Raw genomic sequence first — 24,127 nt, 5'->3', positions numbered from 1 at the left:
TACATTTGTGTGGATTCGTTTCATCAGGTGGGAAAGTGTTCATCATACTTATATCATGTACTGGATGGCCAGAAGTTAAAGTACAAGAGGTAGTGGTATTAAATATCATATCTAACAATACAGTCAGGGAATTGTACCCCTCAGTTACAATTGGTCCTTCGAGCCGGAGGGTAACTAGTGTAATATTAATATAGTGTTATTAATATTGAAATGGCCTATGATGAACACTCCACGAAACGGTCCTCCTAACCTAGAACGCCCGCGGCGCAGACGACAGCCACCTCAGTACTTAGAGGATTACACTGTCAGTCAACTACCTAGCCTTCGACAAACGGTAAACGCGGTAAAAGTAGAAAGTAAAATTATGTCTGACCTTAACGACCAGGTTTCCCCGACCACAGAGGCCCTAGTAGGTCCTAATGTAACTGACCAAGCCCACGGTGGGGACCAGGAGGGAGCGGACATGCCTTTACCCCCCGCCACTACCCAAGAAGTAGTCCCCGACCAGCACCGGGAGGAAGACAACCCTACAGAGAGAGAACTCTGCACGGAAGAAGAGGAGGAGAGCGCCGAGGAAATAGAGCTCCAGGACTCCCCAACGAGTACCCCCAGGAGCGGCTCACGCAGGAGCGGCTCACCTCCACAACCGCCTTCCCCCAGCGAAGCGGAGAGGATGCTACAACAGGCGTTCCTCGTCAGCCTGACAGCCTCTACCGAACGCGATCGACTCCAAGCGCAGACGCTTAGCGAGCGCGAACATTTTACCATTGAAAGAGACCGTCTCCAAGCACAGGCGCTTAGCGAGCGCGAACAACTCCAAGCGCAACAACGGAGCGAAGAAGAGCGCACACGCCTGGAGATGAGACGCCTTCAGACAGAAGAGAATATGGCAAGAGACCGGGCCGACGCCCAGCGCGCCGCTGCCGGTGCCCAAAGAGAAGCAGATCTCACCAAGCGCGAAGTCGAGCGCGACAAGTTACAAGCGCAGCTAATGGAGCAGCTGATCCGCAAGGCAACACCCTCTCCCTCCGCCAGGGGTTCAAGGAACTCGTCGAGACAACAGTCAAGGGCAGCGTCTCCTCAACGAGCAAGCGACCCTGAACTTGACCAACAGACCGAGCCTAGACCCCCCGCAGACCCCCTTCCCAGACCGGTCCAAGCGAGACCCAGCTACAAGGAAGGAGCGGCATACACTGCGGAGAAGCTAAATAAACGATTACAGGATCTGGAAGATCTGATAGAGGAAGAAGAGGGAGAGGAGGAGAACCAAGCCCGACGACAGCACAGTACTCCACCGGACCAGGAGGTCCAGTACAGTCCAGGCTATACCCCCGCGGCGCTGCGCTACAGACCCCCGACTCTATTCGCGGGTGAGCACGACGCACGACCAGCCCCGAGGAATAGCACCTGGACCAGCGGGCCATGGTACCCTGTCAGTACCAGCCCACAGCGAGGCGCAAGAGGGGACTCGCCCAGGAGGTCTCTCCCCCAACGCTCGCCGATGTATCAGCCATCCACGGTGTCATACATTGCCACGCCGTCATTCCCAGACTTCGCCTATGAGAGTCGAGCACAGTACACGGAGCTCCGGATGTGCTTAGAGACAATGATGGTGGATGTCGCTGATGAACGCCACAAGTATGCAATATTACTGAAGCACCTGAAAGTACCGCGAGCGCACAATATAGCGCTAGCCTATGCCACCTCTTCGACACCATACACAGCGGCCCTAGCGGCGCTGGACCAGAGATATGGACGTATATGGGATTACGTAATCCAAGAGATAAGGCATATTGATCGCCTACCCCCAGCCACAGACAATCGCTCATTAGACGACCTGTCAATCAAAGTGCAGTCCCTGGTAGGGATGCTGGGAGCGCAGCGGGAAAAGGGCATGCACGAGCTATACGCCAACTCTAACGTCGAGAGGATTTTGGAGAAGCTGCCACCCGCAAGACAGGAGCGTTTTAGGCGGCAGAGAGACTACCGGGATCCCAACGGCCCCGAGCCATCCCTCCTTGATCTAGCCGACTTCCTGGCGAGAGAAGTCAGCAGCTTACGACTGGATACATTCGGGCGGAGCACGCCAAGCTCCAGAGAGGGACCCAGGAGAATAAATGATGGAAGAAGATCGGTGACTGTCATGCACCAATCAGAGTCAGTACCGAGCAGTAAGAGTCACAGCACCCCCTCGAGAAAAGAGAAGTGGAAGATAGCGTGTCCCTACTGTGAGAAAGAACACTGGCTGTCACAATGTGACCTATTCACAAAGATGAATGCAGAAGAAGTGAGTCAATGGATAAAGTCCAACAGGCGCTGTTACCGATGTGCGCGGCCACACATGGCAGCCGAATGCCGCCTAAAGAAAAGGTGCAGTCGGTGCGATGGAGCCCATCTAGATATACTACACGACAGTAACAGAAGACAGCCTCCACCTGCACCATCGCGCGGCACCAAGGCAAGTGTCATGTACATTGACCCCGCCAGCAGCAGCGGCGCCCAAGTGCTCTTAAAGGTAGTCTGTGTGACATTGAGCTACCAAGATAAAGTCGTGGACACTTACGCCGTCCTTGATGACGGGTCAGAGAAGACCCTTCTGCTCGCGTCCGCTGCGGCCCAGCTGGGACTGCGGGGGAGCAAGAACGAAATGACGATTCGGACAATAAGAAGAGATTTAAAGACGATAAAGGGCGAGAATGTCTCCTTCACTATCGCAGCAAACGGGCAGCCAGAGCGACGGTACAAGATTACAAATGCTTTCACCAGCCAAGAAATAGGACTATCGCAGTACACCTACCCTGTCGCCAAGTTGATGGATAAATATGTGCACCTGCGCCAATTACCTATCCCGCTCATAGACGGCGCTACCCCGACCCTGCTGATAGGCTCCAACCATGCAGAACTCATAGTCCCGATTGACCGGGTCCATACAGGACCCCGAGGCTGTCCTGCAGCAGTCGAGACCCGCCTAGGGTGGACCCTACAAGGCCCCCTCGCTAAATCTCTCAACCGAACAGCAGCCACTAGCTGCCTCCACTCCAGAACGACAGAAGAGGACACCACTCTCCTGCAGCATGTCGAGAGGCTATGGACACTAGAGACAATGCCCTTTAAGAACGAAAAGAAAGATATTCGTTCTAAAGAAGACATTTACGCCATCAACCTACTCGAGCAGGGGACAAAGAGAGTCACAGTCGGCGGAGTGATGAGATACGCAACTCCACTCCTGAGGCGAGAGGGAATGCCCACCTTTCCCGCAAAGAAAGACGTCACGGAGCGCTATCTATTGAACACGGAGCGGCGCCTAGCCAAAGACCCCGCTCAAGAGAGTGTGTACCGCGCTGAGATTGAGAAGCTAATCACAGCGGGACACGTAACAAAGATTGACATTAAAGAGGCCGATCAGACGACCGAATCATGGTACGTGCCGCATCACAAGGTCCATCACAACGGCAAGGATCGCATTGTGTTTAACTGCAGCTACCAGATCGGATCCCAAAATCTGAATAAAGAGCTCTTGCCCGGCCCCACACTCGGCCCCTCCCTACTAGGCGTGCTACTGCGCTTCCGCCAGGACAAGGTGGCTATCAGCGGGGATATCAAAGGGATGTTCTTGCAGGTGAGACTAGTAGAGGAGGACAAGCCCCTGCTGCGGTTCCTATGGAGAGAGAGGATCGGAGATGAGAACCCAGCCATCTACCAGTGGGAAGTACTCCCCTTCGGAACCACATGCAGCCCGTGCTGTGCTACATTTGCACTACAGAAACACGTCGCAGAGGACCCAACAGCAGATGAAGAGGTCCAACACAGTGTGAAGAACAGTTTCTACGTGGACAACTGTTTACAAAGCGTTTCGACTCAAGAAGAAGCCGAGGCTCTCCTAATCAAGTTACGCGCCTCCCTGATCAAAGGCGGCTTTGATCTCAGGCAGTGGGCCAGCAGTGACCCGCACGTATTGCGCAGCCTCTCCCCCGCGGACAAGGCTGCCAGCAGCGAGACCTGGATGGCGACCATCCCAGGAGAAGCCCAAGAAATGACACTAGGACTAGTCTGGCGCTTCAAAACAGACTCGCTCCACTATAGACACAAACCCTTGGCTCCAGAGCAGGGACGGTCGACGGCGATACCGACCACCAGACGGAGTGTGTACAGAACACTCGCCAGACAATATGACCCGTTGGGATGTATTCTACCTTACACCACCAGGGCAAAGATGATTGTACGAGCACTATGGGACAAGGACCAGGGCTGGGACGACCCAATACCCGCACACCTTGCCTCAACATGGAGAGAGTGGGAGACGGAACTCCGCTCACTCCCAGGAGTCAATATACGCCGCAGCTACTTCCCATCCACAGTGAGGCCAGAGACATGCGAGATTGATCTACACGTCTTCAGCGACGCCTCCGAAGTAGCCTATGGATCGGTGGCCTACTTGCGTGCCCAAGAGAAGGGAGGAAAGATACACACTGCTTTCATCCTGGCCCGCTCAAGAATAGCCCCACGTAAGCAACAATCTATCCCACGTCTAGAGCTCTGCGCAGCCCTAGCAGGAGCGCATCTAGCCACGTTAATCCAACGTGAACTCACCATTCCGGTGCACAGAACAATCTTGTGGTCAGATTCCATGACAGTACTCACATGGATCAAGTCTGATTCATGCAGATACAAAGTCTTCGTGGGAGTCAGAGTCACCGAGATTCAAGAGCTAACAGAAGCAGCGAGCTGGCGGTATGTGGACACCAAACACAACCCAGCTGACGTCATCACCCGGGGAATGTCTCTGGATGACCTAACCCGTCGCAACATCTACAGTGACGGACCAGAATTCCTCAAGCTCCCGGAAGGAGAGTGGCCCACGCCCACCCCACGGGAAGCAAGTAACGAGGAGGCTGAGAACAAGAAACCGATGTTCTGTGGACTGAGCACAGTCGCTTCCACAGACCCCAACATAGATGACTGCATTACCCTAGAGAGTGCGCAGCAAAGAACATTCCTGCGGCACCACCCAGAGATTCAGTCCACCACTGACATGTCAGCAGCTGACTACGAAGAAGCAGAACTTCTTCTACTACAACGAGCCCAGAGAGACTCGTTCCCCGATGAGCTAGACTGTCTACAGGGAGGAAACCCCGTCCCATCAGACAGCAGACTGCTCCACCTGGCACCAGAGAGTGACGCCCATAATCTCATCAGAGTGGGTGGTCGCCTGCGGAGAGCCCCCGATCTACCGGATGATATTAAGTACCCGATCGTCTTGAACAGCCGACACAAGGTCACAGAGCTGATCATAAAGAAATACGACGAGGATGTACACCACGCAGGAGCAGAGAGAGTCCTCACGGAGATCGAGGGAGTATTGAACTCAAAGCCCCTCGGTTACGTCTCCAGTGATGTAGCAGATGTCGACCCAGTCACCCCCAACACACTCCTAATGGGGCGGCTGGACCCCGCGCTACCCCAGACAATGTACAGGCCTGAAGAAGCGAACGGCCGAAGAATGTGGAGGTACAGTCAAGTACTAGCTGACAAGTTTTGGAGCAGCTTCCTACTCCACTACCTACCGTCTCTACAGACCCGCCAGAAGTGGGTAAAAGAGAGAGACAATTTGACAGAAGGAACAGTCGTCATGATTATCGACCAGTCACTACCCAGGGCTATGTGGCCGGCTGGCCGCGTAAGCAAAGTGATCACCGGTGCTGATGGCAAGGTCCGAGCAGCTGAAGTACTCGTCCAAGGGCGCACTTATACACGACCCGTGGCGAGGCTCATAGAACTGCCCCGACTCCCAGATACTATCGATGATGACCATGACCCCATGACTTTGTGAGTTGACTGACCCTTACAGCGGACCTTGAGTGGTAGACAGTGCGGTTAATCTGTCTCTGCTTAGCTAATTAGGTGGGACTAATTAGGGGGCGGCTGTTGTGAAGGATCAGATTAAACCGAATATGTATATTTATTTATATATATATATTTAAATAGTGTTTGTATATCGTTTGATATCCCCTGTATATTCCTTGTACAATATGCACTGAATATCCCTTTAGTCTACTAAACAGCCCATAATAGTTTCATTCTACCATTGGACGAGAACCTGGCGCCAGGTTGCCATACCCCTAGGTCCAAGTTCAATCGTGCCGCCCAACATGTCGTGGCAAGCCCCGGTTCCGCGTAGGAATACGCCGGGCGAAATACGAATGGTACTATTTGTTCATAGCGCATATATATATGGCGCAAGTAAAGTAGAACTTTCCTTTTAGTCCAGTTCTTTACCCTCCAACAGAGTGACAGACGCGAAGCCTCACCCACGACGCACGTGTGGTGTAGTAAGGCCTACTTGGCCTCAGAATAGGCATTGAGATATCGTGCGGATTAATAGTTGAATAGTCATAGTTTGGCACTATACCGTCGAGTTGGACGTATTCTATTAAGCTAATAATAGTCTATTTATGTATGGTGCATCGTTCGGTTAGAGTTCTAAAGTTATCAGTACCCCCATCGTTCCTGACGTTATCTGGACGCTTAACCAGGCTGGGCAGACCCCTAGTGGTGCTTGCATCCGAGGAGCTCCGGGCCAGGGCGACTGGACCTGTATATTGGATTACTCTACCCGGACGACGGCGAGCCTTCCACGGCTTGGATTATGCTTTGGGTGCTTTGATTATTCCATGGATAACGGCCAACACTGCGGAGTGTTGGAACTACCCCCCGGAGAGGACTCCAGGTGAGACGGCGCTCTACACCAGTGAGGTCGCCTCACGTCTCTCCATTGTGGACCGGAAGCTACCGTCCACCAGAGGGTCCAGCTGTATTCGTCTGCGGACCGAGGTTCTGTGGGCACCGTGTTCAAGACTTTGAATTCTCCCAAGAAACCGTCGGCCAGATGGGATACCGCCAGCGGCTTCTCTAACCCCCCCCTCCTACTGTCTTACAACCAGCGGGACCCCCCCCCCCCCCCCCTTAGTGTATCCAGCTATAATCATTTAAGTACCATCGCTATCGTTCCTAAATATCCAGGTTGTATACTTACTCCCTTTGTAACCAGAGATTGGACATTCAATGTTGATTTACCTACGAATACTCATTTGCCATACAAGTGCATATTTCAAATCATAAGTGTAAACAAGTGAACGTTGTATATACCTTTTGCTATATTAAATATTCGATTTGTACATTTGTGTGGATTCGTTTCATCAGGTGGGAAAGTGTTCATCATACTTATATCATGTACTGGATGGCCAGAAGTTAAAGTACAAGAGGTAGTGGTATTAAATATCATATCTAACAATACAGTCAGGGAATTGTACCCCTCAGTTACAATCAGGGTCCCCCATTTTCAATTCATATAGACATTTATGACATACACAACATACATGACATTTATGGCATAGGGACATATAGGTATTTAGTACTGATACATTTGTGACATAACGGTATTCAAATATACAGTACTGTTACCCCTAGATCCTGACAGAGTATATACATATGATGGGGAGGGGACTGTACATTAGGAGGGGGTGGGTGGGTGGGTGGGAGGGAAATATACATACGGCAGGGAGGGAATATATACATGCGGTGGTGAGGAGACTGTCTATTAGGAGGTGGTGGGGGTTTTGGGCATTTACGGTGGCCAGTTTCGAATTGCAGCCTCCCGTAGGTGCTCTTTAAGAGCGGTTTTGAATGTGGGCAGGGATTCACATTCCTTTACAGCTTTGGGTAGGGCGTTCCACATTGTTGTGGCATAATTGCGAAACGTGTTTAGTCCCTTGTTTGAGCCGAATCTGGGTTTAACATGATTTGTTGAGCTTCCTCTGGTGTAGTGGTTGTGGTATTCACTGACCTTTGGGAAGTATTTTGACATGTACATGGGCACCCCGGTCGTATAGTGTATCTTGTAGACCAGGCCCATTGCAAGTTGCTATACTCTGTCGTCTACTCTAAGCCATCCTAGGTTGGCAAAGTGGGCAGGGGTGAGGTGGGTTCTGGGGTTCAGGTCAAGTAGTAGTCTGACCAGTTTGTTTTGTGATGTTTGTAATTTTGTTTTAAGCGCCTTTGAGGTGCTTTGGTACCATGAGGTGCACGCATAGTCATAGTACCCTTGAATGAGTGCTCCTGCCAGAGTCTTCAGGGTATTCTTGTTTACCAGAGAGGAGATCCGGTACAAGAATCTAGTTCGTTGGTTGACTTTTTTTATTACATTGGATGCCATTTTGTCACAGGAAAGATTTGCCTCTAGGATGGAACCCAGGTAGGTAATTTCGTCTTTCCTTGTGACAATATTGTCACCCACTGTAACTGAGAATCCGTCGGTCTTGCTGAGTTTGTTATTTGAACCGAAGAGAATGGACTCTGTTTTGCCCATGTGTAATGATAGTTTGTTATCAGCGAGCCATATGCAGATTTTGCCTAGTTCCGTGCTGAGGGTTTTTTCAACCTGCAATTTGTTCTTGTCAGAGACCAGCAGGGCTGAGTCGTCCGCAAACAGGAACAAGTTGCAGTCACAGGCTGACGACATGTCATTTGCATAAATTAGGACGAGTAGCGGTCCTAGTATGCTTCCTTGTGGAATACCACAGCTCACTGTGAGGGGGGGGGATAGAGTACCGTTTACCTCTACCATCTGTTCTCTCCCCTCCAGGTAGGATTGCATCCAGCTCACTGATAAGCTATCAAAACCAATTGCTTTTGGCTTGTCCATTAGAATGGAGTGATTGACAGTGTCGAAGGCCTTTTGTAGGTCCAGCATGACCATGCCGCAGTATTTGCCCGCGTCCACCTCTTGTTTGATGTGCTCGTTCAAATAGAGGAGGCATGTGTCACGTTGTAATTTTCCGGCTGATTATCTAATCATCCTGAAATCAACGCTAGATTATCACTCTTATGTCTCCTCATCCATACTGTACATGAAATGACTGTCGTAGCGGGGCGCTCGCCCCCTCCTCCTATCCAACGTTAAACAGCCATACACGGTCCACACAGATAGCTGTGATCGGGGTAGAAATAAATGTCAGATCAACGATCAAATTCATATATGTATAAGATACCTTGTATCTGATGTAATGCAAAAGAGATAATCCAAATATCTGATCGCAATTCCAAATAATGCTCGTGGAGGTCCGCACCACACTACCGACCGTTTCACAATGATGGGCGGGCGGAGTTACTGTTCGATGCCATCGTTGTATAGAAGTGGCTCGCCTGAATATTTAAATCCCGCCCGCCCGGCTCAGATCGCCTCCTAAAACACACCATCCCATTTTGAATGAGATGCAATAGCTCCGCCTGGCAGTAGAGGAGCGGTGTTGACCGTCTGCCAGCTCAGACAGGCTCTGAAGGGGATACCAGAGGCTGCACCTATGAATTATGAATAGATATAGCGAATAAACTAAATAACGATCCCAAAAACGAGTTAACTCGTTTCAGGCGCTCAACGCATGGCGGCCAATAACGAGTTAACTCGTTTATGGTGCAGAATATGTTAACAATTGTGTGTATTGAGCCGTACTGTGTTGTACCCATTCTGCAATCTGTTAAATAAAGTTTTCATTCATTCATGTTTTTTCCCTTTGTAGTCATTGAGGGACTGGCGCTGCCGGTATGTCCGGAGTTTTTTCACCCAAGACTGAGTGAAGACCACACATTCTGCTTGTCCAGCCCTAGAGCAGCGTCCCCAGCGGGCTAATCGCTTGGCTGAAACGGGACGCTGCTCAGCGGGGGAGCCGCTTCATTTACCAGGGGTAGTGACTGCTGCTCCCCCCGTTTCAAACCGCCCTTTCTGTCCCCCCCCACCCTTTTGGGTGCAATTGCCCCGACCCCAGCCTCGTTGGGTCAGGGTACGAAACCCCAACCCCATGAGATACCTTGCTGGCACAGTCGGGAGGAACCCCGCCCCACGGGACCCCTCGTCGGCGAAGCCAGGGTTGGCAAAGCACAGCGGGGGGGACCGGGTTACCTATCTACGATTCTTAGCAGGCCAGCGCCAGTTGGCTACGAGGCCGCTTTGTGATTCTTACCGCGTGGCTACAGCACTACCACATGTCAGTGTGGATGGAGGGAACGATGAGAGCGGGGCTCGTGTGGCAATTTGCACCCCCTCGCCCTCCGTTTTTGGGTTATGAAACAGACTCTACTATCGGAGTCCGCGGCAATGACAGCCCTGGCCGACGAGATTCAATCTCTGTTGGCAAGGCAGACCATCGTTGCGGTCCCACGGCGGACGCGATAGGTGGTGCTTACCCCCAATATTTCAGCGATGTCGCCCGAATATTTTTGGACGTGCACCTGAAACGGGGTATAACGAGGGTTACTCTGTAACCCTATCTGATACGAGTGCCTGCCTGAGGTACGAGTGCCTGCGAGTGGGGTACGAGCGCCTGCCTGGGGTACGAGCACCTGCCTGGGGTACGAGCGCCTGCCTGGGGTACGAGCGCCTGCCTGGGTTACGAGCGCCTGCCTAGGGTACGAGCGCCTGCCTGCCTGGGGTCTCTGTGTCTGAACCCTCTGTGTTTCCCCCACAAAGAAAAATAACTCAGGCTCTGTGTGTAAACCCTGTGCGGCCATTGAAAATGGCGCAGGCTTTGCGTTTTCTTATTGGCTCAAGAGATATATTCGTGAGCTGAGATCTGCATGGCAGGTCCCATCTCACAATGTCAATTGGGAGGTCTCTCCGGGATAAACCTGGTGTCTTCCCCTCTCGGGTGAGTGGAATTTGTGACGGATGTTTTTTCCCCCAGGCTCTGTATATAAACCCTGTGTCAGGTCCTTTCGGGGACTGGTTCCCTCCTGGTTCTACCCAGACAGGCGGGAGAAACGTTGTGGGGGCTCTTTCTTGTCTGAATTCGCCCGCCACTGTTCTCGGGTTTTACGAGCCTACGTGCTGTTCGATATCAGAACTTGGTCTTACGGGACCGGTATCAGCGCTGGCCCGGGCATGTTTTTCAGGTGTTTATTTGAATCAGCCTTCGGGACCAGCGCGCCCTGGTCTGGCCAACGGCATAAACAGCGTTTAATGCGGTCAGCCGGGAAGTTATTTTTTTATCTCTACCGAGCGCCAGCTCACTAGGCAGCTCGAGGGCTCACGTGCATCTCCGGGGGGAAATGACGGGGTAGATCAAACATCGGCGGAGTGGGTTTCACGCCCGTTAGGTGGGCCACCGGGAGCTGTGCGTTTGCGTGCAGACCGTCTTAGTGGCGCCCCATGTGATGTTTTTTGATCAAAACATGTACCTATCCCCCTCTCCTTTGGAGAGGTGCGGCAGCGTGAAAGCGCACAGGACTCATCCTGGTTGCGCCGGACCGGATCAGTTCAATCAGGAAAATGCCAGGGTGGGCCGGACGCCACAGGGGCTGATGTCATGAATGTTGTGTGTCATAAAAATGCCACTATGAGTTGAAAATGGGGGACCCCGATGTAGACAAGACAGACATCTTCCACTAAAGAGGATCTACATCCCCTTAACAGTTGTGTGCATTGGACCATACTATATTGTACCCTTTCTGCAAACTGTTAAGTGGGTTTTGCCTTTCTCGATTCATTTCACCCCTCCCTCCCCGCTCTGCCGTGGGGTGGGGAGGGGGCGTCGGGGGGCTGCTTATTATCAGTCAGCCCCTCTAAGCACCCTTGTGTAGTTCCCGGTCCTCCATGCACGGGTCGGGCCTTGCCCTTGTTAACTGTTGGCCTGGGTTAACCCTTTTTTAAGCCTGAAACGCCTTAAACTGCATTATATAGCCTGTATACACGCAGTTGTGTTTCCCAGTTTTTTAATGGGTTAAGGGAGCAACCCTTTTCTGTTGGGTTGGTTGTCTCCCCGGCATGCCGATAGCGGAGTCTGCTCTCAGACGGAGCCTGGGTCCGGCCCCGGCTTCTCGAGGGTCTGTCCCTGCATGTTTTATGACATCTGCCAATTGTGTCTAACTCTTTCTCTGAACCCCGACCCCACAGGATTAATAGATTGGTGGGATCAGGGTTCGAGATTATGACATTGTGCATGGCATGTCGAACACCCTTCCCTCCCCCCCCGCTTGGCGGGTGGGCCGCCGGGGTACTGTCTTTACAGTCAGCCCCTCTAGGCGTGCCTGTGTAGTTTGCAGTCCTCCGGGCGCAGGTCGAGCTCTGGTCTTGTTACCTGTCGGCCTGGATTAAGGGATCAACCTCGTTTTTGGAGTGTTTGCCTCCCCGGTGTGCCAGCTGACCCCACATGATTATGGGGGGAAGCCTCCTCAGAGAGCCTCGGAGCCTCCTCCTCAGGGAGTTTTCAGAGCCTCCTCAGGAAGTTCTTCGGAGCCTCCCTCCCCCTCAGCGGAGCCTCCTCCTCAGAGAGATTTTTGAATTGGATTATTGTAATGTAACTCAAAGATGTGATACTGAGATACTTTCCTGGCATATACATAAAATATAGCCAACGCTATCCACAAACACACGTGAAAAAAAGGTTATTAGACGAGAATTGCGACAAGGGTGACTGTAGGGTTAACTTTAGACTTCTGGTAACTTTGGTCTTCTGGGAATTCTGGTCTTATGGTAACTCTGGTCTTGTGGTAACTATAGTCTATAGTAACTGCCTCTATGAACTGCTGCGGTCAGGCAAGCGATACCGGAGTCTCATGGCAAGCACAAAAAAGACTCAGAAGAAGCTTCTATCCCCAGGCCATCAGGTTGCTCAACGAACAATAACACTATGCAACAACCATCAAATTCACTCACAGCACACACATCCACACGCACACACTCACCTTAAACAAACAACACACTGCAGCACCCACTCTCCACACTTTAGAACACCTAGACACACTTTATATTTATTGGCAAATAATTTGCACTACAACCCATACCTCAGTACACCTACTGTAAATTGTACCTAAATTGTACCTCATCCCATTTCTGCTTTGCACTATATAGTATATTGTATATTAGTATATTCATTGCATAGTATATTGTATGGTAACTCAGTTACTTCTATTCTGCATTGAACATTGTACATATGTACATACTTGTGACTTCTATTTTTTACCTGCTATACTTATTTTATTTCATACTTATCTTTTTTGTCTAGCACAGTCTCTGGAGCGTAACAGAAAGAAGCATTTTGTATAAAAGTATTCTGTACTTCTGTATGACAACTATTAAAGAAACTTGAAACTTGAAACTTCTGGTAACGCAGGTCTTATGATAACTCTGTTCTTATGGTGACTCTAGTCTTATGGTAACTCTAGTCGTCTGGTAACTATGGTATTCTTCCTCCTCTACTCACTCTACACCTATGACTGCGTAGCCACACACAGCTCCAGCATGGTGATTACATTTTCCGATGACACCACAGTGATAGGCCGAATCACCAAGAGCGACGAAACGGCCTACAGGAGAGAGGTTGACAACCTGGAAAAGTGGTGCCAGGAGAACAACCTCTCCCTCAATGTGGAAACAACTAAAGAGCTGGTCATAGATAGACTACAGGAGAGGGGGAGAGAAGCTGGACCCCATTGATTGATTGATTGATTGATTGATTGATTGATTGATTGATTGATTGATTGATTGATTGATTGATTGATTGATTGATTGACTTATTTCCATCATGGTCCCTGGTATTTAGAGACAGGACATCAGGACTAGAGATGTTCCGATACCATTTTTTCCTTCCCGATCCGATTCCGATACCTAAGCTTTGGGTATCGGCCGATACCGATACTGATCCGATGTATACCAGTGCATACATTTAAATATTTTTTTTATAATTATATTATATAAATTATACAGTTTAATAATAAAAAAAAATCAGTTACAGATACTGTTTTATATATACTGTTTTTTAGTAATAACTAGAAAGTAATGGTATTTATTCAACAACAGGTGATTGTTTTGATTAGTATTAGTATCATTAATTGACAACTATGCTCAATGAGTTCACCCACGGAACGGTTGTTGGGACATTGGTTCCGCACGAACGTTATACGTTGTTGCACTTGCTACCCAGTCTGCTCGGGTACAGAGGCTCTGGCTAGTAGTAACGTTTTTTGTTGTGATTTTTTATGCAAAATAAATATTCAACATTCTCTTTTGAGACTCCGCCTCAGACTCTTATCCTTTGGCACTTGGAACTTGCTGTGCTTGCAGGTCTGCAGCCATTATTGCTGGATTATGAATAGCACCAACTTTAGCCAAGGTACCATTATCAAGCTAAGCTAGCTGACCTAGCTTGTCTTCGCCGCAAAGTTTTCACATTGACATTTGATAACGTTAGTCAGCTAACGCTAGTCAGTAGCTACTTGACTTAAAATTAAGATTCACCATGGGTGCATTATTGTTGATAGGCGGCCAGTGTCAGGTCCTGGAGAAAGGACAGGCGATCATCTGATTTGATGTAACGTTAAAGCGGATGTTGTTCCAACTAGCTAGCTTTTCAGTTGTTAATGCTACAGTATAATAACACCAGCAAGCGAAACACATCCAAGCTCCCCGTCACACCAGGACAATGGAATTTAAGAAAGTGTATCTGCTGTTAAAATGACAAACAGCATCACACTTTAATTCACGGTAGATTAAAAACACGTTCATTTTATAATCCTCACTCATGTCATATGGGAGTAGAGGCTAGACTTTCGGCATTTCCGATACTGGTATTGGTATCGGAACAACTCTAATCAGGACATCAGACCAGTGATGTCATCAAGTAGTATAAAAATCAAAACACAAGGTTATTCAGGAGGCAAGGCGACCAGAGCCTTGTCCTCACTACAACTCCCATTTTCTATGACAACTGTGGTTCTGTGAGTATCAATTGTATTTGTTAATTGTTAGGCTAAAGGTTAAATATGGAACATGTTAGTACTTGTGTATTTTCTAAATAGTTTGTGAGGCCAATTTAATGGGCACAGGATAATATAGCATTGATAACCATGAAATGCATAATTGTCATTGATTGAATCCCTCATGTTTCTCAGATACTCTCTGGGACCCTTTCTCCAATAAAAGACACTATGTGAAATAAGTTTGAATTATGGTATTGGACATTCAAACGTTATGCCCCAGCTCCCTTGGTAAGAGACCAGGGGTACCATTTCTATCTCTTTCCCTTCTTCAGCAACATGTGCCCAAATGGCTCCTCATATTTATTAGGAAACTTCACTTTCTCTGTGGGACAGCCCCAGGTCTCTGGTTTAATTTTCCCTTGTTGGGCGAGGCGAACGGTTGTCCCGGTTCCATCGAAGCGTGTCAAATATCTCCGATCCATATGTTGTGGTGAATTATGCCGTCTACGAAATGGACATTGGATATACAAGATGGCGATACAACAATTGGAATATTCTTTTTGGATTACTCCCGGCCACATGTAAGGGCGATTTGACGTACATTTTAGCTTGATCCTGCAATGCTTTCATACCGATCGGAGTGATAACCGTTTTAGTGTTCAATGGGAATGCCGTTACTGACAATCAGATAATCAGAAACGACCCCTCCTCCTTTCATGCATTCATGATGGAACATAATAGCTATGATCTAGATTTGATTTCGGGATAATAGCATATACAGGCAAGATATTGCAATGTGTATAGTGGAATTAACTCAGGATTTCATGAATTACCCTAGACCAGAAGCAGAATTACATGTCTGCTAACCAAACACATTGCTCTTGACCTTTTGTTTATAATTCCTTTTTATTTTTATTTTTTAATGTTTTTTTTTAATGTTTTTATTTGTTGTTATGATTGTTTGGTTTGACGGAACAAGATACCGTGATTTGTTTGGAGAAATATGGAGAAGTACATGTTCAAAAAGAAACTTTTCATTCATTCATTCATACATTCATTCATTCATATTCACCACGGTATAAAACGGGAACGTATGGATGGAATTTTTTTTAATCTTTTGCATCTTGAACGGAAGATAGGTGATGTCAAATGGGCCATAGTATTGTATCCATAGCTATAATATAGAATACAGTTATAGCTCTACAAACAAGGTGACTCAGTCCTATATTTTAACGTTTGGCAATGCGACCACAGGACCCCAACTAATCCCCGGCGCTGAATGAGTTAATTAGCTGTACAAAATCAAAAGCGTGATAGAAATGATCAAGTGCCTTGAAGTCCTTTTTAATTATGTCTGAATTAAAATCACCAGTGATGATTACTTCTGAGTTGATCAAATCTGAACATTTAGAGCATACTTCTTCAAGAATTTCCTAAAGGTTGTTCTGGTTTGGGGATCTGTAACATGCACCAACTATCACTGGTTTGCTTTTGCGTAAAAGGATGTCCACAAACACTGCTTACATTTTATCATGATCTAAATCTGTTCTGCGATTAAATCCAATATCCACCCTAACATAGATACACACTCATCACCATCGACGGGGCTGCAGTGGAGAGAGTCAGCAGCTTTAAGTTTCTCTGTGTCCACATCACCGACAAACTCACCTGGCCCAACGACGCCTCTACCACCTCAGGAGGCTGAAGAAGTTCGGCATGACACCCAAGATCCTGAAGGCGTTCTACAGAGGGACAACAGAGAGCGTCCTGACAAGGTGCATCAGCGCCTGGAGGGGGAACCGACCTCAACCTCAGAACGCTGAGCAGAGTCGTGAGGACAGCCCAAAAAATCTGTGGATGTGAGCTTCCCTCCAGCCGGTGCATTAAAAAAGCCCGGAAAAGTATCAAGGACCTTAGCCACCCCAACCATGGACTGTTCCAGCTGATGCGGTCTGTAAAGCGCTACCGCAGTCACACAGCCTGAACCAACCGGCTGAAGAACAGTTTTCCCCCTCAAGCCATAAAACTCGTTAACAGAGTTCAAGTTCAAGTTTCAAGTTCAAGTTTCAAGTTTCTTTATTAGTTGTCATACAAAAATACATAATACTTTTATATGAAATGCTTCTTTCTGTTTTGCTCCTGAGAGTGTGATAGATAAAAATAGATAAGTATAAAATAAGTATAAAATAGAAGTCAAAAGTACGTAAACAAAAGTGTATACATATATACATATATACAATATACAATGCAGAGTAGAAAAAGTAACTGAGTTACAATACAATATACAGTACAATGCAGAAATGGGATGAGGTACAATTTAGGGCATAGGTATCAAACTCATGGCCTTCTAACTAATTTTTTTTGTTTTTTAAACATTAATCTTGGGTTAAAAAATAGCGGCGTTAAAATTATTGTGGGTTAATGCATTAATAAAGCTTTAACTTTGAAAGCCTTAGTTATTACACATTCTTACACATACATGTATGTTGAACATCTGAGGTATTGATGAAGTAACAAAGGAAAAAAGCCAAAAGCACTTACTCCTCAGACATTCTTTGACAATTTTACAGCCCAAAATACAAAAAAGATCCAGGCGGAATAGGTAACAAAGGGTTGAAGAAATATTGTCTGAACTGTCAGATGCAAACTGGCTGTGTGACATAACCGAGCATCTCGCTCAATTGAATAAGAAGCTGTAGGGACGCAAACAAGTCCCAGCCAAAACTTGACCAATATAGTTGTGAACTGAGACAACCCTTATTTTGTTATTTTTGAGTACAGTTACAGTTGTGTGTTCATGCAGACACATAATAGCAATTTCATTACGAATTGAAAATGGGGGACCCTGATGTAAACAAGTCGAAAGTCTTTCTCTGGTGTCAGGATGGAGGTAGGTGAGTTCCAATTGTTGTAGGCAATCACAGAGACGGAGAAGGTATACTCTTGAACAGGTTCGACTTTAATAGTAAAGAACACAAAGAGTAATACTAGGATACTATGCCAAAGGCAAAGGAACGAGAGAATAGATAATGGAGCTTAGTGGTGGTCCAGAACTGGAACCGGCCGTGTTATCTCCGAACGCCTATAGTGAAGACCTGACGAATGAAAAGCAGAGGAAAGGAATGTTAAATAGCCACCAAATACCAACATTCCACACACACCCCCGTGACAGCCAATCAGAAGCCAACCCCTAAGTGACAGCACTAAATGACAGAGAAAAACAAGTGACAGCAGTCAGGTGACAGATGACAGAGAAGGTGGGTGGTTCCCGACCGTAGTCAGGAACCAGAATCGTAACACTCTGGTCTGCATCCCCTTAACAATTGTGTGTATTGAGCTGTACTGTACTGTACCCATTCTGCAATCTGTTAATTAAAGTTAATTAAACTATCTTCCATTAGTTGGATGTATGGCCTCTGCAAGGTTGTGTGCAGCCATTTGTTTTTGTAACATCTGCTACATCTGTCCCACATGTTCTTTGCAGCTCACAGTTGTTAGTTCTGCCCCTCTTGACTGTGACAAAAAGGTTTTGAACAAACTTAATGTCATAGCTTGTATTTGATGATATTCTTCTTTGTTATTTACTTGAATGGTTTGATCATTGATTGATGGAGTAATATGGGGTTCTGATAAACTAAAATTATTTGTTAAAATAACATAAGCTAACATATATTTTTACATCTATGCAAATGCATATGCAATATGTATAACTTGAATAAGTAATAAATACAGAAACAACATGTTTAACAATATGTAAATGAGTAGCTACATTTATTTTATATTACATTAACATTTATACGGTCTTTGGTCCTTTGAGGGCAACCATAATGCTGATGTGGCCCTCTGTGAAAATGAGTTTGACACCCCTGATTTAGGGTAAGGTGTAATGAGGTATGAGTTGTAGAGCAAATCTCTTTACCAATAAATATAAAGTGTGTTAAAGTGTCTAAAGTGGGTAAAGTGGGTGCTGCAGTGAGTTGTATGTTTAAAGTGTGTGCGTGTGGATGTGTGTGCTGTGAGTGTATTTGATGGTTTGTTACATAGTGTTATTGTCATTGAGCATCCTGATGGCCTGGGGATAGAAGCTCCTTCTGAGTCTCGCTGTGCTTGCCATGAGACTCCGGTATCGCTTGCCTGACTGCAGCAGTTCAAAGAGGCAGTTGTTTGGGTGGCTGGAGTCTTTGATTATTCTCTTAGCCTTACCCATGCAACGCTTGTTGTAAATGTCTTGGAGAGTGGGAAGCCCACCTCCAATTGTGCATTCGGCTGAACGGGCCACTCTCTGTAGTCTGCTACAGTCTTGTGCAGTGCTATTCCCAAACCAGGAGGTGATATTGCCAGTCAGGATGCTCTTTATTGTGCATGAGTAGAAGTTCTTAAGGATCTTCTGACTCACTTTGAACTTCCTTAAGCGCCTAGTTGCCGTGCCTTCTTGATTACACTGTCAATGTGTGTGGTCCATGTCAAGTGTGTGGACTCGGAGGTACTTAAAACTGTTCACTCTCTCAACCGGGCTGTAGTCCCTGACCCCTGACCTCCTAAAGTCCACAATCATCTCTTTTGTTTTGCTGATGTTCAGGGAGAGGCAGTTCTCCTGACACCACCGCAACAGATTCTCTACCTCTTCCAGGTAGGCCCTCTCATCGTTTGCAGAGATAGGCCCTCTCATCGTTTGCAGAGATCAGGCCCACCACTACTGTGTCGTCAGCAAATTTGATGACTCATTGACTCTGGTTTTATGGTAACTGGTCTTATAGTAACCCTGGTCTTATGGTAACTCTAACTCTGGTTTTATGGTACCTCTGGTCTTATGGTAACCCTGGTTTTATGGTGACTCTAGTCTCATGGTAACTCTGGTTTTATGGTAACTCTGCATGGTAACTGGTGTTATGGTAACACTGGTGTTATGGTAACCATGGTCTTATGGTAACTTTGGTCTTAAACTAACTCTGGTCTTATGCTAACTCTTGTCCTAATACAGTGGTGAAGTCATGGTTTCACTTTGTATGCCTTAAACCACCATTGGCACCATTGTGGGACCTCACATTAGACATAAACTAATGAAAAACGAAAAATAAACTGAAAACACAGAACAAATAGGAGCTGTTATTACACCAAAGTAGAAACTACTAATCCACATGTTTTGTATTCATTTCAGGGTACAGAAAGGATTATCCATAAACATTCATTTTCAGACCTTTGAAACAGAGGAAGAAAGTGATCAACTGAAACTGTATGAAGGGGTTGGACCGCTGAAACATCTGACATGTAAGTCTGGAGGTATATAAGACTGAAACATGTAACATGTAAGTCTGAAGGTATATAAGACTGAAACATGTGACATGTATGTAAGTCTGAAGGTATATAAGACTGAAACATGTAACATCTAAGTCTGGAGGTATATAAGTTATTATTCCTATGGACATGATTGATTTTTCACTATGTGTAAACACTTTCACCAGTGATCAGACATTTTGTTTTGAGGGTTGTGCTTCCTTTTTACTTCAAATGAGAAATACATCTGAAATCACATGATTCCAACTTCCTGCTGAGGTTTTCAGATGTGGTGTCAGGCTCCTCCTCCGGGACACTGTGGATGATGTCTGACCAATCAACTGTGGAGTTCACCTCTGATGACTATAACAACCTCATGGGCTTCAACGCTACCTACAGGGCAGCCAACACCAGCAACCTCTCTGGTAAACACACCTAGACCACAACCAACACCACAACCAACACCAACGACCTCTCTGGTTATTACACCTAGACCACAACCAACACCACAACCAACACCAACGACCTCTCTGGTTATTACACCTAGATCACAACCAACACCACAACCAACACCAACAACCTCTCTGGTTAACACACCTAGACCACAACCTCTCTGGTTAACACACCTAGACCACAACCAACACCACAACCTCTCTGGTTAACACACCTAGACCACAACCAACACCAACAACCTCTCTGGTTAACACACCTAGACCACAACCAACACCAACAACCTCTCTGGTTAACACACCTAGACCACAACCAACACCACCACCTCTCTGGTTAACACACCTAGACCACAACCAACACCACAACCTCTCTGGTTAACACACCTAGACCACAACATACACCAACAACCTCTCTGGTTAACACACCTAGACCACAACCAACACCAACAACCTCTCTGGTTATATAGTCGTACTGGCGAATCGCGTCCTGCTCTTCGCCATCGAGATATACCTCATCTCCAGTACCTTCTGTACTTCATCAACGAATAAAACAAATGCACCCAGCACCTGCCAGGCCCCGCCCTAGTGACGTACTATAAAGCACTAGGCGTGGTCGCCACTCGCCCTTCCTCTATTTCGTTTCCATCATGGCGGATGCTTGCACCCTGTGAACTAGTGTAATGAAAAGTTTAGAGAAATTGCGCAATGTTGAGTGTTTACCGGAGATTTGCCAACCCCTGGAATCTTCGGCATGTTCTGACGGTGCTCGTATGGGTTCTGCGACTCTGCAGCTGGATGCATTTCGATGCATCTCAGCGTCGAGTCTATACTGGGGTCTCCTCGTCTTGTTGACAGCAGACAGAGGGACGGCGTGTGGGGTGTAGCTATCGAGCTACCTCACACAAGGTAGGATCTTGTTGTTGTTTTGTTAGACAACCGAGTTGTATATCGGCGCCAGAGGCAGGATGTCTGGGTAAACGCTGTTGTTTTACCCGTTGCCCTGGAGCGCGCGGCTAACCCTATGCTATGCTGGGCTACTGTTTATGTTTGTCTCCCCGCTGAGGGAATGTCTGTCTACACTACAGTCTTCCCTCCTCTTAACCATTCATGCTGACGGCCAATCGGTGTCTACTGTGGGAGTATTGCGGGGGGGCTTTGTTTACCTTTTCATGGGTGAATGGGCTGAGGTCTAGGGATGGTGTGCTGTTTGTGAATATTATGAATGAATGCGGGACTGGTTATCTGGTCTGCATCCCTTTAACGTTGTATGTATGGGCTAGCCCATTCTACAGTATATTGGTGGTGTTTAGTTCATTTATTCATTAACCCCTTCATGGTGCACACCACAGTGGAGGTTGCTGGTTGCAACCTGTCGTGAATTGTCAAAATGAAACATGTGTAAATCCCAAGGAAATGTACAATTATACCGGACGAATGCTGTGGTAAGATGTAAGGAATGTGGGCCTAGAGAGAGGTTGCATCATCTTCCCTTTTCACATAGAGTCTACAAGATACCACAAGGTAATAAAGATAGCAGGAACAGTGAACAGATGGCTGTTGAAACTAAACCCTTCCCCCAATGGATCATTAGGCCTGGAGGCAATCTAAAGTTAGTATTTAAACCGTTCTTTATTTACTTAGGCCAGGACCCAAAAGGTCATGCAGGAAACCAACTGTTAAAATAGGTGATTAGATCACAAGTCTAGCTTGAGGGCCGACGTAAAGGAGCAGCTGGTCGCCTGCTAGTCACCGGGAACTCCTTGGGTGAGACTTCAATGAAGGAGAAAACTAATTGCCTAAAGTTTAGAGAACAGTTAACTAGAGAATAATACATAATTAACTATAAGCCATAGACTAGACCAGTTTAAAATATGGTAGAGATCCGTTAGAGTCTAAACAAGATAAATAATAGCCATGGGTAAATGATTTAAAGAAAGTTAAAATAACCATTGATACCTTCTAAACAGCTGGTTTCACAGACAAGGCGTCAGCCGATGAGAAAAAAGGGTCTGCAGTAAAACCGCTTACTTTTAATAAAAGGACATGTCGCGGGTGGGGGTATGTGTGTGTCTGTGTGTATTCATGGAGCGGTGGGATCTACCCATGGGAGTTCCCTCTCTTGCGTTACAGGCTGTGCCGTTGGAGGAAGCTGATTGGCTGGCTGGCGCATGGGGGCGGTGCCCTGGAACCCCGCAAACTCGCTCAAAAGGGTTGCGAGTATTGTCAGCTGGGGGCGAGACACAGAAGGACGAGACCCGGAGCAGAGGAGGAAAGAGAAACCAGAGGACGCCGACTGGTGATATTGCTGGTACACACAGCGCTATTGCTGCTTCCTGAACGAAAACGGGAGTCGAGAGGACGGTACCAGAGGACGCGGGGCTGTAGGAGTACGAGGACACGCGACTCTTTTGTGTTGTGCTTTTCCTCCAGTGGAACCAGTTCCTATCGCCGACTCCCGCAGTGGAAACGGGTGGAGCCTCAGACAGGAGAGACATTATCGCCGCACTGCACGCTGTGAGTAAAGGATGCAAGATATTAGAATACGCACCTGACAAGCGAACTGTTTCCCGAGTGGTAAATGAAGACATAGACGAACAGTGACTGCATTGGAATTAGGAATATTATTAGTAGCGTGAAGCTGAAGATTATCGGAACGGCATGCAGTAAGCCAGTAAAACTGTAGAAGATTTGAACCTAGTATTGTGGACACTCCATCCTCTGTGAACTACCTTTCTCTCTCTTTGCTGAATCATATGGAGGATATCTAATTTGTGCATTGTGACAAACCCGGGAACGGGGGGACCTTGCTATTACTGACTGTGCCCTCCATTGCAGGCGGGAGGACATTATTGCACGCCTGGTGCTTGGAGTGCCTAAAACACCCCAGTACGGACAGAACAGTTTTAGCCCGAAGGCGGGAGGGGCTACGGGAGCGGAAGGGGGTGGCGTCCTTCCGGCCCTCACCTTCGGGCCCCGGTCATATTTAAACCTTTTGTTTGTAGTATTTGTCAACTCAGCGCTTCCACTGCCCAAACCTAGGTTAGGATATGAGAGGAGTATTCTAGGCCTAGGCCCTACCCCTAGCGGTGAGCAGCCCCTGCTATTTTATCCCAGCCCCCTTAGTTACTGTGTGACACTTAGTGTGTATTTACCTACCTATATTCCCTATAATCATTTGCCGTGGCTCCCCGAGGGATGGTGTGATATCGATACCTATTTTAGGCTGTTTGCAGTGAACCGTGTGGTGTGGTGTGATTCTAGACTAATGTTTGATAGTCATAGACCCGTGTGCAGGGCAAACCCTTTTTCTTCATGTGTGTAGTGCCTCAGGGGCGGGGATAGGTAGCGTGGGTGGGAGCAACAGTCTGGGGGTGGGTTTACAGGGCATTGAGCGCTTCCTCCTTTTAATTACCCTAGGCCTAGGGGCGTGGGTATTTTAATCTAGTCCAATAGTGTTTAGGTAGATTTATGAATTTGTATCTTATGTATTAAAGTATTGCCTGTTTTTCTTAAATACCATTATGTAATAAAGTATTGCTTGTTTTTGCTAAACATTCTCTCCTTGTCTGTCTGTGGTCCTGGGGAATCTGTTGTGGTAGTTCAGCTGAGCTCTTTGGAAAGTACACCTGTGCGCTTGCACTTCCTAGCTGTAGACT

At 47.3% G+C, this 24,127-nt stretch overlaps 1 protein-coding gene across 1 annotated transcript in view; it reads left to right on the top strand.

The window, feature by feature from the left end:
• tmprss15 (transmembrane serine protease 15) overlaps positions 1–24,127 on the top strand; it is a gene marked incomplete at both ends in the record, with an annotated part of 325,512 nt that overhangs the window by 60,298 nt on the left and 241,087 nt on the right. Inside the window, 2 exons of the mRNA XM_084320458.1 lie at positions 16,446–16,579; positions 20,310–20,447. Of these exons, the coding sequence (XP_084176584.1) occupies positions 16,446–16,579; positions 20,310–20,447 (272 nt within the window). The remainder of the gene's footprint in view (positions 1–16,445; positions 16,580–20,309; positions 20,448–24,127) is intronic.

The sequence above is a fragment of the Notolepis coatsorum genome (assembly GCF_963971535.1).
Source record: "Notolepis coatsorum genome assembly, chromosome: 8".
Lineage (NCBI taxonomy): Eukaryota > Metazoa > Chordata > Actinopteri > Aulopiformes > Paralepididae > Notolepis > Notolepis coatsorum.
This window is presented reverse-complemented; position numbering and strand designations above follow the sequence as displayed.